At 35.7% G+C, this 18,350-nt stretch overlaps 1 protein-coding gene across 1 annotated transcript in view; it reads right to left on the minus strand.

Annotated features, from left to right (window-relative positions):
• Nucleotides 1-1,455: 1,455 nt before the first annotated feature.
• PJA2 (praja ring finger ubiquitin ligase 2) overlaps nt 1,456-18,350 on the minus strand; it is a 69,672-nt gene continuing 52,777 nt past the window's right edge. Inside the window, exons 8-10 of the mRNA XM_029942681.1 lie at nt 6,994-7,108; nt 6,498-6,619; nt 1,456-4,782 (exon numbers count right to left, since the gene is read on the minus strand). Coding sequence (XP_029798541.1) covers nt 4,657-4,782; nt 6,498-6,619; nt 6,994-7,108 — 363 coding nt within the window. The 3' untranslated portion in view covers nt 1,456-4,656. The remainder of the gene's footprint in view (nt 4,783-6,497; nt 6,620-6,993; nt 7,109-18,350) is intronic.

Genomic DNA, 18,350 nt, shown 5'->3' on the forward strand with positions numbered 1-18,350 from the left:
TCCATCGACAGTGCAATCTGCCAAACATGATGAAATTTCTCATGGTGTCCTTTAAGGCAAGATGAAGAACCATGAACACCTAGGTGACTGGGAGGAGCTTCAGCAGCTGTAAAGTACCGATTAATGGATCCAAGTCACCTGGAGTACAGTCTATAGTGATTTTCTTAAGAGGGTCTGTATTTCATCTTGTTCTATTCAATATTTCTGACAACTTTGACAAAGCCACTAAATGCTAAAGGCATGCTTCATAAAAAGAGAAAGCGATGCAAGGCTAAGAGAATCAGAATTCATAAGGACTTTGTGAGTTAAATTTAATAAGGATGAATACAGTCCTTTAATTAGGTTAAGAGGAAAATTGTGTAATTTTAGGATGGACTGGGTTATTAGCAATGACTATAAAGTTCAGCAAGAGATGATATGATATGCTTGCCTAAATGATGATGGTGATGATAATAGATAACATCAACATATTCCAATCCGAACAGTCATAAGAATCACTTTGAAGCTGGCAATAACGCCTCTGGACCATACTCTCATCAGACCACAGAACTGTGTTTAGTGCCGAGCAACATATTTTAAGAGAGGGATTGAAAAGAGCCAATTCCAGGTTGGTCTGGAATGGATATCATGTAAGAACTGAGAAAAACATGAAGCCTGAGGGAAGGTATGAAGAAGTGAACGCAGAAATGACAGAACCTTTGCTTAGTGTCACATGTGTCCTATTTACAGGAACATTTGAGTGACACTCTTCTACAATGAAATCTATCCCCTTGTAGGAGTGCTGAGTGGCTCTAACTCTGGAAGCAGTGGCTGAATAAAAAATGACAAAATTATAAACGGATCTGGCACTAACTAAGAGATGTAGCATTCCTATTTCTTGCTCTGAGACTGTGTTTCTTTTCTAGCACATTTATTCTATTAAGGGAGAACCACAATTGTAAACATTCTAAAGCTTCTTAACAAAATGATTAGTTTTCTAATGTAATATGTGCATATCAACATTCAATTTGCCCTTCTGAAATGTGTGAGGTCTTTGAATCCTTTGGGTCACGAGGAATCTTCCTAAACAGGTAGACTTGGTAATAGTACTATGCCTGATTTGGAGGAAGCCACTGAGGAGAGGTGGGTCTCTGTCCTGGAACTGTGAGGGTTTCTGCAGGCCTGACTGAGTCAGTGTGGAAATCAGGCCCTGCTGAACCCGCAGGATTGCTAGGAATATTAGGCAGGAGAGGGCGGACGCTGGTCCTTCAGATCCCTTCCAGACGTCCACCAACCACTTCTACACAGCTGGGCTCTCTGTTAGGGCCTTCTCTGGTCACAGTTGAAGGTCTAAATAATCATGTGCCCAGGAGCCTATTCCAAACTTTCTTAATAGCTGTGTTCTTTGCCATTAATGCTAAATCCTCTAGGGTTAAATTATAGAAGTGATGTGATTGCACAATTAAGTATTAGAAATGACCACTGAGTACATCCTGTTTATTGTTTATGATTTACACAGAAAATGATGGACTGGGGTTGTTGAACAATAAACCAACCATTACATTTAGACTTGGGCTTTTGAAAAGCTTGCATTCCATTTTAACAGTTCATATATATTTAACAGCTTATATATAAATCCAAATCACAAATAATCTTAAGAGTTAGTTAGCTCAGAGATAAACAATTAAGAAACACAACAGAAAACCACATGGATCTACCTTTAAATATCATCATTCATATTACAAGGAAGAAGAAAATGTTAAAAAAAAATTATTAGGTCAAGTCACTTATAGAGAAATAAGAGAAGCAATACTTTTATCAATATTTATACTTATTCCTAATTTACCTTCATATATTCTTAACTTTTCCAAAAGGATCCAAACAGTGTTTCAGAGAATCTAACAATATTTTGGTATCTGAACTTCTCCACCTCAGCTTATGTCAACTTGTTACAATGAAAATCTTAAATCTCAAAATTTCTTGAAAAAAATTTTTAAGCCAACTCTAATTCAACTTTTCTCCTTCATAGCAGCTGTTTATAGATAGTAGGGAGCCAAGAAAGAAGGATAGGAACAGATGGAAAGCAAAAAGTACAACAGTTACTTAAGTTCAGCTCTCAACACTGCTGGTTGAGTTTGGAACCAAAACCTCTTAACAACTGGCAGATAATAGCTAAATCTTAACAGGAAAAGAAGAAATATTTTCTTTGGGACAGCTGCTATCTAGGAGAAGAAAACTGACATCCCTTAATACTGCCTAAATATAATGTGTGGCTTACTTACTACAGAGAAATCTGTAGCAATGTCAGTCTAACGAGTGTCACAACTGATCAATATTACTTAAAGGAAGGAAACACTACAAAAGAGAAACAAGAAAAAGAAGAAATTAAAAATCACACTAGCCACAAAGTTCACAATATACACATGAGAATTAATTTTAATCTGATTTGACTCCTTGACACTAACTGATCATCAATGAAATATGGTATGGAAAGATCACAGAGTAGAAAACAAGCAAAGATTAGTTTATACAACAGTGACTATATACATCAGAAGGAAAACATGCGAGCTAATGCAACATTAAGGCCTGAATGTAAGCATTTCCAAAGTCACAGAAGCCCCAAAGAACCCCTAAATTACAAAGTCACCACATTACATGCATGCAATGTTCAATTTTGTTTTACCCATAAAAGGATACACAGTATTTTGCTGTAAATACCAGACACACATTTACAATATATGCAAAAATTAGAATGCAAGTGTTATGTTCCTTATATTTAAGCCTCAAATGTGCCAACAGTGAAAATTCATTTAAGAATGGAGAAACAAGATGGAATATAAATACTCAGAGAAAATTACACATATAAATTATAATTTTGCATTTGGGAAGCCACAGAAATATTCCTTTCATGTGTCCAAACTAAATTATCAGCGTACTTCTCAGATGGATGTATACTCATGACGTGCTTTGTAATTTTACTTGCTCAAATGTGGTATGCTAATATCCATCATTCTCTGGTACTGATATCAAATTACATCTGTAAATTAAATATTAGAAGTAAAATATTATGTCCCTGTTTTTACATATTTGCCTACTGGGTATGATCATCTAAACAGAAAGCTGTGCAATCTTATTTTGGCATTATATAATTATGGACCACCCCAAATGTCAACTTTCCCATAAAAACAACTAAGGAAAGCTCATTTCCTCACTTTTATAGAAATATGTGAACACAACCCTTTCAGAGGGTAAATCTGGGATTAGGCTCTTTTCTCTTTTAGAGAAAGGTAAATAAGAAAGAAACTGTGTTACATGTTCAGTTCTGCTCAGAGTCACTAGGTGATCATATAATCTTTTCACCCAGGGCTCATTTTGGCTTACTTTGAAACTACCTATTTTTATCATTTATTTCCAGGTGAATTATTTTATCAGAATAAATTAGTGTAAAGAAACAAACGCTGAAAATGTACTATGAATAATCCTTGTTTAGTAATTCTCTAAAGGAATAAATTATAATACAGTGAGGTTCAGGTATGTGGTAAAAAAGTGTAGCCAGATCTTTTCTACACCCCATCCATTTTATCCTTTATACAAGCTGGTATAATTAGTCTTCCAGTAAGGATCAGATTTCCCCTCAGGATACAACAGAATGGATGCTGAAACACTTTTGCTTGTTTTCAGACTTTCTGAAATATTTCAGAACCAAAGTTATTTTAAACAAACTATAATATTTATAAATTTATAAATAAATACATACACCTAAATGTATTTACATTCGTTATAAATGTATTTATTTATAAATTTATAAATTAAAAACCATATTTATTAAACAGATGTGCCATGTTCACAAGTATAACTGTAACCAAGCAGAAAGGATTTCATAAGGTCATCTGATTCATCTCATCATACCACGCACTGAGCGCGCCAGATTGTTCGTGAGCTTTACTAACCTCACCTCAAGCCCCAGCCATAGTAAAATGCTCATGTTTTACTAACCTTACTTTAAACACATCCACCATTTAGAAAAAAAAAAGTTTATATTTTACTACCTAACCATTCCAAGGGGATTACATTTAAGATTTTAAAATTTTGTGATATTTTAGCCCAAGTTTTGGCTTTTGTCTGGCATTCTAAAAAGTCCTAATTTTAAACAAAGATCGAAGAGCAGACACTTTCCTAAAAAATCACTCAGTATTATGAACCAAGAGGGTCTGACGTAGCAAAAGCAAAGGGACCAATGAAAAAGCATGTTTTAGAATTCTTTTTATTTCCAATGAAACCAAATTTTACTACTGTTGTGATCACCGTTTTCACATTTGGTGCAAACAGGAGAACTTAATTACAATCACTTAGTGGCAGTACCTCAGACAAAACCAATAATGTGTGCCACATATGTGATTATTTCTTCCAGAGAGGGTTAATTAGTAACCTTGACTTTACAATTAATACCAATATATCCAAAAGAAAATGGATGCACTGCTTCAACATTCAGCTTGAAAATGTTTAGTACTTTCTGCAAACCTAAATTTAGTTTAGAAAGGTTAATATTCTTTCTAAACTATGGCATAGACTATATATAGCATTTTAAATTTATTTATATATAATTATTTGCACATCAGATTTAGAAGAAATTTTCAGATTTACTTTGATAGAATGATCTCATTCAAGTGTTGAGGTTTAGGGGGCTTCTGCAGAACTGTCATTTGAAGGTGGGGCATCCTGGTCAGGCTCGGCAGAAGCAGAATCCGATGTTTCGATGACGGCAGGCGGGAAATGGCGGCGGCACACGGGGCATGTTCCAGACTGAAGGGGGAAGAAAAGAAGTTCAGAGTCAAAGGAAAGGTCTTAACTGCCACACAGCATCTTCATAAAGTAAAAACAGTATCATTATCCTAAAAATAAATCAAATAACTTAAAAACAAAACTTCAAGCCCACACAAACCAGAGAGGCAAAATTGTGATGCTATTTCCTCTGCATCCCAATCAGATTCTAATGTCTTTGAGGGTGAATAGTGTCCCCTAATCATGTTTTTATCTTTTAGATCAGTCATCTTTCATTTAGTATTAACCAAAAGTCTACTACCCTCCTTGCTCAGCACGGGTGCTATGGTAGAATGTGAGCAGAAAGTCACAGGGCATGTCCTGACCTAACTGGAATTTTATTATCCAATCCACAATGTCTACATTAGAGAAACCACAGGCCTAATTAATTTACATACTTATGACACCAAATCATCTTCTAGGGTTTCCCTTACATACACTGAAGCTTTACTTTAGTTCATGTCAAAACAGATGAAGCTGAGACATTATTAGCCATATAACTCCTTTCAAAAAGATATGGAAAATTAAGTGCTTTTTAAATGTTAAAAGAAATCAGCAGTAGACTTAGGAGGTTAGACAGGACAGGGAAAGCAGCCATACTGAGAGTACATTTTTGGACCAAAGATTATAGAAATGTATCATCTGGTGACAGACTATCCCCTCGCGAATCTGCCCCCCCCCCTCAATGAGATACCCTGATAAAAAATAGACTGAAGAAATCATGTTGCTGAAGGACAAAGATTTGTATCTTAGGGATCTTCTCCCCAGAGGAGAGGCTTCACACTAACCTGTTTCTTGACAGAAAGAGACCAAGAAGATTATTACCACAGGTTATAGCCAAGTCAATGACAATTCAAGGCTGTACAACATATATAATGTTTATAATTCAAGAATTTAATTTAGCAAGCATTTATTGTGCACTTACCATACAGACTGGGACCTAACATTTTATTTATTTATCTTTATTATTATTATTTTTAAATGATTATTCATTTTTGAGAGAGAGCATGAGCAGGAGTGGGCAGAGCAAAAAGGAGACACAGAATCTGGAAAAAAAAAAAGAGCAAAGAAAAGGAAGGGAGGAGGGAGAGCAAGGAAAAAAGGAAAGGGAAAAGGAAAGGCATGGTTATAGGAAAGAGAGGGAGCTATACCCTTAAGTAAATACGCTGTGAAAGTGATTTCTGAATTTCTACCTTACTGCCTATAAATATCCTTTATGCAAAAACAGAGTTCATAGAGATGATTTAAGTAAAGCTCTTTATTTCTTAAGTAATCCAAATATAGTTAAAAATTACTGGGTAAATATTTAAGGACGGTATGTAAAGTTGGAGTAGGAGGTACCAGGTAGGTTATTACATCATATTTCTCATATACTTTTCAGAGACATCAATCTGCATTAGCAGAATATCTCTATATTATTACAGTACTTTGGATACTGCCAAAGGCCTTTTGCTTGCAATACTTCTGAAAACACAAATTTCAGTGATATGATTGGAGATCTAATTAGCTTCATCCTAAAATAATTGCTTGATGTATTTAATCATGATTAAATTAAAAGGTAATCAATTTTTAATATTTGATTAAGAAGAACTATAAATATGTAGCTGACTAAAACAGGCTTAAAAGATAATATCACCATTAACTTTCAGGAGGAACTATTAACATATTTTTTAAAAAAGTAAAGAAAAACCCCTCACCTTCTGTAGCCAAATCGAGACACAAGGTTTGTGAAAGAAGTGGTGGCAGGGGAGCTCTGTTGCTATATCATCCTTAATGTACTCACTGCAACAGATCGGACAGCACTGCTCCTGACCAATTGCTGAAGACAACAAACAATCTGATCAATCCCAGAGTTCAATTCTAATAAAACTGAAAATCAATATATCAACTCAGAGGTGATACCACAGATAGACAAAAGAACCAGACTTTAATTGGCAAACATGTTTCTGCAATACATGACAATTTGGAACTTAATAAATACTGATTTCGTAGAGAAGTTGACTGGGGAACATCTAGCCCATCACTTAATAAATTAAAGATACTCTTCTACTAGACGAAAGTTTGTCAGAATCTGGTTTCACAGAAAAACTAATGAAAGTTTCTAAAGGTTGGTATTTTATCTTTCAGGTGTATTGATAATATATTTAAACATGCACTGTGTCATGTGACCCTAGAGATCAACTTTGCCCTTACCAGTGTGGTCTTCAAGAACAAGGGTCTCTGGAAGGCCATCAATGCTTTCTTTACTGGCTGGTGGATTAGCCACCTCAACATCTACTGCAAGAGACTCTAAATGTGCAAGTGCCGTCTGAAAAAGAAAAGTCACAGTTTCTTGTAAGAACACAATTACTATTATTTTTAAATTTCTCCCCCCCACCTTTTTAAAATTATATTTTAGTTAGTTAACATATGCAATACTGGTTTCAGGAATAGAATTCAATGATTCATTACTTACATACAATACCTAGTGCTTGTCTTAATGATTGCCCTTCTTAGTACCCAAAACCCATCTAACCCATTCCCGACCCACCTCCCTCCATCAACCCACAGTTTGATCTGTATCATTAAGAGTCTCTTTTGGTTTGTTTCCTTCTCTTCTCTCTTACCCTCCCTGTATGTTCATTTGTTTTGTTTCTTAAATTCCACATATGAGTGAAATCATATGGTATTTGTCTTTCTCGGACTTATTTTCGCTTAGCACAATACATTCTAGCTCCATCCATGTTGTTGCAAATGGCAAGATTTCATTCTTTTTGATGGTTGAGTAACATTCCACGGTGTATATATACATATATATACACCGTATCTTCTTTATCCATTCATTAGTCGATAGACATATGGGCTCTCTCCATAATTTGGCTATTGTTGGTAATGCTTCTATAAACATTGGGGTACATGTGCCCCTTCAAATCTGCATTTGTGTATCTTTTGGGTAAATACCTAATGGTGCAACTGCTGCATCATAGGGTAAGTTCTACTTTTAGTTTCTTGAGGAACCTCCATACTATTCTCCAGAGTGGCCGCACCAGTTTGCATTCCCATCAACCGTGCAAAAGGGTTCCCCTTCCTCCAGATCCTGGCCAACACCTGTGGTTTCTTGTGTTGTTAATTTTAGCCATTCTGACAGGTGTGAGGTGGTATCTCATCATGGTTTTGAGGAATATTTCCCTGATGATGAGTGATGTTGACCATCTTTTCATGTCTGTTAAGCCACCTGGAAGTCTTCTTTGGAAAAATGTTTATTCATGTCTTCTACCCATTTCTTCACTGGATTATTTGTTTTATTGGGTGTTGAGTTTGAGAAGTTCTTTACAGATCTGGATACTAACTCTTTATCAGGTATGTCGTTTGCAAGTATCTTCTCCCATGCTAGAGGCTGCCTTTTAGTTGTGTTGACTGTTTCCTCCACTGTGCAAAAGCTTTTGATCTTGATAAAGTCCCAACAGTTCATGTTTGCTTTTGTTTCCCTTGCCTTTGGTCACATATCTAGTAAGAAGTTGCTCTGACAGAGGTCAAAGAGGTTGCTGCCTGTTTTCGCTTCCAGGATTTTGATGGGTTTCCTGTCTTACATTTAGGTCTTTCATCCATTTTGAATTCAATTGTGTGTATGGTGTAAGAAAGTGGTCCAGTTTTGTTCTTCTGTATGTCATCATCCAGTTTAGAAAACACTTTAAAACAGTAACAGAAAACTATTTTTAAGGTATTTTCCAACATTATATACACCACTATTGTCTCCCTGTTTATTTCTACTGTTTCAGTCCCTGGCCCTTTTTGCCTCCTTCTAAAAGGATCCACCATCAAACCAAAACATCAAAAAATATATCAAGAAAAGCAGTCTACTTTTCACAAGAATGATAAAAATCTATCTTGTCTCAATAATATCTACTTGCCCATCATATTTATATTTTCAGAAGTGTGGTTACCTCTTTCAACTTAATAGTTCCTGTGTGGAATCAGTAACATGAAAGAAAGTACAAATTTTGGACAAGCTCAACATATGAAAGATAATATGTGGTTAAGGTTACCAGATCGATATTCAAGGTATAGAAGCAGATAATGTATTCCTGAATGATTATACCTATCATTGGCATAGAATCAGTACACACACATGACTAGCTCACTCATATTACTAAGTTACACAGGATGTAAACTTTATTTAGGGATTCTATGTCTACATAAAGTTATTATTCTAACAAGGATGAAAGGAATAAGAGATCATATGACCACCTAGTATAATCTTTTTGTGGCCTGATTAGCCCTTCTGGCTACAATAAGATTTGAACTACAGGTGGGACTTACAGTCACAAGACCCAAAAGGTGGAAACCCAAGTATCTATCAACAGATGAATGGATAAACAAAATACGGTTGGTAAAGGTTAAGTACAGAGTCAAATTCATAAAATTCAGAGATTACTCTAAATATACATGGACTAAATTCTCTAGGGAAAAGGCACAGAGTGGCTGACTGGATCCAAAAAGTAAGACCCAGTTAACTATATGCTCTATACAGAGACTCACTTCAGCTTTAAGGACACATAGGCTCAAAGTAAAGGGATGGAAAAAGATATTTCATGAAAATGGAAACCAAAGAGAGCAGGGGTAGCTATACTTGTATCAGAAAAAATAGATTTCAAGCCAAAAAACAGTAACAAGTGGCAAAGAAGGTTATTATTTAATGATAAAGGGTCAATTCATCAAGAGGATATAGTAATCACCAACAAATACGCACCCAACATTAGAGCACCTAAGTACATTAAACAAATAAAAGCAGATCTGAAGTGAGATAACACAATAGTAAAGAACAGTAGGGGACTTTAATACCTCACTTTAAACAATACATTATCCAGATAGAAAATCAAAAACAAAACATTAGAGTTGAACTACACTTGAGATAAAATGGTTCTAACAGGCATACAGAACATTCCATAAAACACCAAGAGACTATATATTCTTCTCAAGTGCACACAACATTCTCTAGGATAGATCATAAGACAGGTTACAAAACAAGTCATAGCAAATTTAAGAAGACTGAAATCATATTATATTTCTGATAAAAATGGCAAGAAACAAAAAAATCAACAGGAAGAAAATTAGAAAATTTACAAATATGTAAAAATTAAACAACATACTCCTGAACACACCTATGGGTTAAAGAAGAAATCAAAAGATATCCTGAAACAAATGCAAATGAAAACAACCTGTCAAAATTTATGGAATGAAGCAAGTTCTAAGAGGGAAGTTTATAGCAATAAATGCCTACATTAAGAAAAAAGATCTTGAATAAACAACCTAACTTACACCTCAAGGAAAGAGAAAAAGAAGAAAAAATGAAGTAAAAAGTTGGTAGAAAGAAAGAAATAATGAAGGTTAGAGGAGAAATAAATGAAGTAGAAATTGGAAAATTTAAAAAAATCAACAAAAAGCTGGGTTTTTTTGAAAAAATAAACCAAAATTATAAACCTTTAGCTAGACTAAGAAACAAAGGAAAGACTCAAATAAAATCAAAATTGACAGAGAGGTTACAATAAATGTGATATACCACACTTAGAGAATGAAGATAAAAATCATATGATCATATCAACAGATGCAGAAAAAGCATTTGACAAAACATGTCAGCCTTTCATGATAAAAACTCTCAACAAATTAGGTATAGAAGAAACACACCTTAACATAATTAAGACATCCATATTTGACAAGCCACAGCTAATACTATAATCAACAGTGAGAAGCTGAAAGTTTTCCCTTTAAGATCAAGAACAAGACAAGGTGGCTCACTCTCACCACTCCTATTCAACATAGTACTTAAAGTCTTAGCCAGAGCATGCAGGCAAGAAAAATAAAAGGCATCCAACTGGGAAAAGTGGAAGTAAAATTGCCTTTATTTGCAATGTGATTTTTTTATATAGAAAATCTTCAAGACCCCACTAAAAAACCGTTAAGACTAATCAACAAATTCATGGAAGCTCCATAGTACAAAATCAACATATAGAAATCAGTTGTGCTTCATGCTAGTAATGAAATATTTAAAAAATAAAGAAAACAATCCCATTCACAATAGCATCAAAAGCAATAAAATACTTAGAAATAAATTTAACCAAGAATGTGAAAGATTCTGTATACTGCAAACTGAAACAGGCCAAAGATATAATGGAAAGATATTCCAAGGAATTAGAAGAATTAATATTACAATGTACATACTACCCAGAGCAATCTACAGATTTAATCCAATTCCTATCCAAATTTCAAAAGCATTTTTCACAGAAATAGAAAAAAAAATCCTAAAATTTATACAGAACCACTAAATACCCTGAATGGTCAAAGCAAAGAACAACTCTGGAGGCAATACAATTTTTTATTTCCAACTATAACACAAAACTATAGTAATCAAAACAGTACAGTACTGGCATAAAAACAGACATACACACAAATGGAAAAGAATCAAGAACCCAGAAATAAATACCAGCATATATGGACAACTAATATTTGATAAGGGAGCCAGGAATATTCATTGTAGAAAGGATAAGGTCTTGAATAAATAATATTGAAAAACCCAGATAATCACATGCAGGATAATTGCATGCATGAAACTGGACCTCTACCTTAACACCACTAAAAAAAATTAACTCCAACTGGATTACAAACTAAAACATAAGACCTGAAACCATAAAACTTCTTGAACACTGGTCCTTGACACTGACCATGACAATGAGTTTTTGGGTATGATAATAAAAGCACAGCAACAAAAGCAAAAACAACTAAATGAATTACATTAAACTAAAAGGCTTGTGCATATCAAAAGAAACCATTAACAAAATGAGAGCCAACCTACAGAGTGGAGGAAAATATCTGCAAACTATATATGTGATATTGCATTGATATCCAAACATAAAGACTCATACAACTCAAAATAAATAAATATTATAAATAAATATATTTTAAAATGGGCAGAGTGATTAAATAGACATTTTTCCAAGATGACATTCAAAAAAGTACATGAAAAGATGCTCAACATCACTAATCATCAGAGAAATGCAAATCAAAACCAGAAAGAGGTTATCATTTCACAACTATTGGAATGGCTATTACCAAAATGGGAAGAAATAATAAGTGTTGGAGAAGATATGGAGATAAGGGAACCCTTGTGCACTGTAGGTGGGAATGTAAATTGGTATAACCACTGTGGAAAACAGTACAGAAGCTCCTACAAAAATTGACATAACTGTGATATAATCCAACAATCTCACTTCTGAGTATATATCCAAAGGAAATGAAATCAGGATCTTGAAGGTATCTGCACTTGCATGTTCACTGCGGCATTATTCACAATAGCTAAGGTATGGGGAACAACTTAAGTGTCTATCAACGTATAAATGGATAAAGAAGATGAGACACACACACACACACACACACACACACACACACACACACTATATGCTATGCATACTGGAATATTATTCAGCCATAAGAAAGAAAAAAATCCTGCTAAGTGAAATAAATCAGAGAACCTAAGTACTATATCATATAATTTATATGTGGAATCTAAAAAACCTGAATTCAGAGATAGAATGGTGATGGTCAGAGGCTAAGGAGTAGGAAGCAGGGACAAGTGGTCAAAGGGTACAAACTTCCAGTTATAAGATGAATAAATCCTGGGGATCTAATATATAGCATGGTGATTATAATCAATACTTAGTATATATCTGAAAATTGCTAAGAGTAATAATCTTAAATGTTCTTTCCACAAGAAAGAAATAGAAATTATGTGAGGTGATGGAGGTGTTAGCCCTACAGTGATAATCATTTTGCTCTATATAAGTGCATCAATCAACACGCTATTATACATACAATGAAATGTTACTCATCCTTTAAAAGAAAGGAAATCCTGACACACACTACAATATGGGTGAATCTTGAAAACACATGCTAAATGAAATGAACCAGCCACAGAAGGATAAATACTGTAGGATTCCATGTGTATGAGGTCCCTAAAGTAGTAAACTCAGAAAGATGGCAAGTTAAATGGTGGTTGCCATGGACTAGGGACAGGAGGCAATAGGGAGCTACTGTTTACAATGTATTTACTGTAACTTAACTGTATACTAAATGGTTAGAAGGGGTAAATTTTACACTACATATATGTTACCATAACAAAATGCAAACTGGGCCTCCCTTGTAGGAGGAGGATTCTGCCTGACAGTTAACCCTATGTTCTCTTGGATGGCAAATGTTAATCTTTTGTATACTCTTCAGGATTTAGCCCAGATAATCTTACAATGAATTATGTCTCCATAAAGGATGAGGGGACTTACAACAGAGGATAGGGCCAAGCCAAAAGCAAAAAAGGAGAAAGCAAAAAACGTTCATCCTAAGAGCCAGTAAATATAGTTAAAAATACTGAATGCCAATTTGACTCTGGGTTTGCAGAGAGTGCAAAAAGAAAAAGTGTGCCAGAAATTGAATGAACTCTTAGCTCCAAATTCACCTTTTCATTTCTGATCTGTGACAATAGATTTGGGCCTTTTGAATATTCTTCCCTTGTCAGCTAGCATGACCTTCGGCTTTGTCAGTCTAGGGCTCTGGAGAGACCTCACAGAAGGATTTTGCTTCTTGATTCTGGTGGGCTTGCTGGGCAGGCCCTCGCCGTGTGTAAGGGCTCCCTATTGTGGGCTTCTGCATCCCGGATGGCTTCTCCAGCACCAAGCTCCGCCAGTGCCAGCGGCTTCTCCAGCCCGTGGCTCCAGAAGCACATGCAGCTTCCCGAGTGCCTGACAGCTGCAGTAGCAGGTAGCCAGCAGCTTCCCCTGGCACCCATCTTAGGTGGCTTTGCAGGAGTGTGCTTCCAGTTAGTCACCTCCCTGTGAACAGTTTCTTCGGCACTCCAGAGGGCAGATTTTTGCCAAGCCCCATATGGCAGATTTCCAGCAAGTTCTGCCAGCAGAGTAGTACAAACATTTCTCTAAGCTCCATGGCTGCGTCCTCCCCAACAGTCTGGATCTCAGCCCCCGTGAGGGTGGGGGGAGGGGGGTTTACACTCTATCTCAGTCCTAAGAGTTATTCCTTAAATCTCCTATTCCTGCTCCAGGCCAACAGGAATGGAATGCTATCAATACAAAGCCTGATTACAAATAATCATATTAATCACAAACTACCATAGTGATCCACTGCAATAAAGTGCCAGCTAATACATATGTCTCGGAGGCCCAGGTGGCTGCTACATTTGACCTTATGGCAATAATGATGACTACAAAAACTGATGTGGGATGGAGTGGGATGGAATCTTTTTGAGTACCTTTGCTTGCATACAAAGAGAAAAGGACAACCTCAGGCCCGTTAATGCTCACAACAAGGTACTATACAAGAACCAGAAAGTATCCATGATAGCCCTAAAACACTGATTTCTGAAAACCAAAACCAAATTTAATTGTGTAAACTGCTGAATTAAAATCAGAGTTTAATTCTGTCTTTTGAAGTTTCTCAAGAGTTTAATCATTGGTTGGTTAAATGAGGATTTTGAAACTTACCCAGCTGAATTCAGACAACAGTGGACTACACTGAATCTCCAAGTCACTCTGAGACTCCTTTTACCAGTAGAAGTAGTGTACCTTCTACAGACCAGCCTTCCTCAAATGAAAATCCTGTGATAAGCTCACTTGGAGTGTACATCTCTTATTACTTCTAGGCCCAATAGTAAATTATCAGGTAAGGACAACATCCCCCCAAAAGGCAAGATGACAGAGTACACATACTCTTCAAAAATGTAGATTTGGGTTACTCTACCAAGAATCTTAAGCAGCTGAGATTCTTGCTAAAGGTACAGAAAATACGGAATGAATGATGGATGAAGGAAACCACAGCTATCAGTTATAGCCTGTGACCAAATATAAAAACAAGGATGAGTAGGCTTTGCATATTTTCTGCTTATTATGTGTTTATTTGTATCTATTACCCATTTTTTCTTTCTTGTTATTTTTACTTCATATAGCAGTTTACAGTTTAATCTTTATATAAGAGAATACTCATTGTGACTGAATCAATTTGTGGAGTGATTAATATTTGGTAATGGATATAACGACTGTTCTGTTCTTATTGGGAGTCTGTTCTTATTTGCTCATTCTGGAGAAAGGGTGAAAACTTCATTTTAAGACTAGCTGTGGGGTACCTGGGAGGCTCACTTGGTTAAGCATCTGACTCTTCATTTAGGCTTAGGTCTCAGTTCATGGGATCGAGCCCTGCATCAGGCTCCGCACTAGGTATAGAACCTGTTTGTGATTCTCTTTTCCCCCCGTCTTTAAAAACAAAACAAAACAAAAAACTAGCTGTATTTTCTTAGGTGGAAATAAAGTGGCACTGCTACTGAATGAATTTCAAATGTATGTAGAAAGGTGTATACAGGATTTCAAGTAATCAAAGGGATGGACTGTTCTCCAGTTATCAATTACTGCTCCTCATCCAAATTAGCTATTTTTGTCAGCTCTCTGAAAATGAATTTGGGCTATTTGAGTTTTTTCCTCTGACAGCTGTCACAAAGTTAATTAAGCTTTGTTCATAGAGGACAATGAAGAAACAATGCAGGAGGAAAAGGGCTCTGCTTCTAATCCCAGTGAGCCTGTTTCATGTGAGCTAGGCATCATGGCATGCATGGTTTCCTCCAGCAGCAGACTTTCCGATGCCCACAGCTTCTCCAGCACCTTGCTCTTGTCATGCATGCGGCCCGCAGGATCCAGTGGCCAGCAGCTTCCCCCAGCACCACCTTGGACAGTGCTGTAGCACAGTGCTTCCAGTTAGACATCTCTCTATAAATAGTTTTCCTCAGCAGCACCCTACAAGGCTGATTTCCAGCAAGTTCTGCCAGTGCAGCACTATAGTGACTTCTTTGCCATTCAGGGAGCCACAGCTGTGCCATCTCCATCAAAGTTTGAATCCATGCCTTGGAGTGGAGACTCTTTCTTAGGTGATCTTAGCCTAACATGTGGTAGCTATTCCTTGTATGTGCATTTTCTGTATTGTTTAGAAATATATTTAATCCTTACTAAGCAAATCCTTGTTATTCCAATTCCCTATTATAGTTGATAGTTCTTTATATTAAAACCTCCCATCAGGAAATAGAAAGTAATAGCCTATTATTTGTCCCTCCTTTCTCATATAACTAAAATCATAAATCTCCTCCAATTCTTTGTGTACTTCTCAAGACAGACTGCAAGAACTCGTCTGTGCTATTGCCACACATAAAAAAGAAGGGATATTATTTATGCTTAAGTTCCATTTTGGGGACACTACTTATGCTCTGATACATGTTTGTTGCAATAGGTTTGTTGCATTATTCCTTTCTGATGATTATCTGCACACCTGCAGTGCAAATATATACTTGGAATTCCATCTATGTAAAAATAATTTATCGCCTTGGTACTGACAAATCCTTAAGGTGATCTGGAGTCACGTAAAAGGAACAAGAGTAAGAGAGAGACCATTTTAAAACCACTATGAAAATCTGTAAAAATATAAAAATCTGTACCTTAGGCAGCACAGTATATTTTCAAAAATTAGTCCAGTGTCAGAAAGATAACTAAATAGGCTAAAGAGCACAACTGGAGAATATTTAGGTTTAAAGTAGCATAATCCTTTGTCAACATAAAATTTAGTTTTTAAAGAATAAAATACAATTTAGTTTTTAAAAAGTGAAGATTTATAACTAGCAATTTAATACTGATTTTGAATGATCACTGAATCCACAGTTGCTAGATGATTACCACCAGGCTGACTGCTGATTTGAATAAATCTTTGAATATAGCCATTTACTGAACTTACCACAGCACCAACTATTTTGCTAAGTGCTTTAACACAGTGTCACAATAATCCATAAGGTAAATTTTATTACTCCCATTTTGTAGATGAGGACCTGAAGCTTGAAGAGGTTAAGTGAACAGTGCAAGGTCACACAGCTTAAAGCACATGTACTACCTTCCTAAGGCCTATACCCCAGTGTACAGGAGGTGTTCTGTAAGTGTGTAAAGACTTTCTAGGGGGCCATGGGCATGGAGAGTCTTAAGAGATTCAATTTCAATTCAATTAACTTTCTTATATAACCCTTCCTCAAACTGATCTGCTGAAGAATATACCTGCAGTCAAAGTATCATGCTAGTTCTGTTTCCATATTCCTTTTTATACTAACCTTTTCTCCACTTTATAAATAAAAGCATACTTCTTACCCATTCAAAGGGGCAGTCTGAAATACTGGGGTCACACTGAACTAATGACTAAGTAACAAATTTTGTAGGAGGCTTCCAGTCACCTGCTTTCAAAAAAAAAAAATGATGATCTAAACGATCTGTTGAGGTGATGTGATTTTGGCAAATATCTAAAAAAAAACTAAGTGACAGTGCTATGATAAACTCCTTCTATCTCCATCAATTTAATTATGTGAACAAGGCTTAAGTTGACATTTTTAAAAATGAAAAACAAAACTGATGCTGAACTATATCTCATTTTAGGAATAAATAAAATTAATTCATAAAGTAGTAAGGAAGGAGTCTCCCTCTATCTTATTAAGAGATACATTTCCAGTATAATTTTACTTTACGTTTAAATATTTATCAACATTTAGAATTCTGTTTTTGATCAGTTAGATGCTACTAACAACTTTAAATCAATCTAAACCACCTTATTTATATTTAAATTCTTGAACATACTTTTATTGCAAAGCAGTATAGGGTAAATAGTGTTACTTAGGGTTTACATTAAAAAACTTTAAATGTCAACATAAATGTGCAAAGGGAAGTATTTTTTAAAACTTGTTCGGAGTAAAAGGCTTTAATATCATTGTTTCAAACAGTTAAAAATCTTAAGTATTTTGTACTTTGCTGACTCAAATTCGAGACAAAAGATAGGACGCAAATGTTTATTGCCAATATTTTCACCAAGAGCCACTACCTGAAAAAACAGATCAGTCTGGTATTGGGAAAATAAGAGAAATGAAAACAACCAGTGCTTTTTGAAAAGAGATCAGGCGGCCTAAGAGAAAAACAATAAAAACACTGTTTGTCTTATTCGTTGCTTCCGTTTCATTTAAAGAATGCTGTTAAATTTAAAAGGAAAAATCATAAATTATAATTACCACCTCACTTTTCAAAATGATTAAATAACTGCATACTAGACAGAAAAAGTAAAGATTTCTAGAGAGTGATAGGAAGATGGAATTGTATTGATTCTCAGTAAAATTCAAATAAAATAAGGCAGAGCACTAAATCTGAGGAAGCTGTTACAATGAAGTGAAGGAAGACACTTAGCACCACTCAGTAGTCAGAACAGGACAGACGGCTAAGAGGGACAAGCGGCAGTGCTACTGTGCTCCGTAAGAGCAGAAGTCACGTGCAGGCGGTACGTGCCCTGGACGTACTGCAGCCTTTCTGACTCCCGTCTTTGCATACACTGCTGGTGCCTTTACACAGTTAGGCTTCCTGCCCCCAACCAAGTCTTCGGTGCTTCTTTCAGGACACCAGTCAAATGTCAAACTTCTACTTTAAGTCTCAAAATTTCTTTTTAAAACTATCTGT

This window comes from Suricata suricatta, chromosome 6, assembly GCF_006229205.1.
Source record: "Suricata suricatta isolate VVHF042 chromosome 6, meerkat_22Aug2017_6uvM2_HiC, whole genome shotgun sequence".
NCBI classification, from domain to species: domain Eukaryota; kingdom Metazoa; phylum Chordata; class Mammalia; order Carnivora; family Herpestidae; genus Suricata; species Suricata suricatta.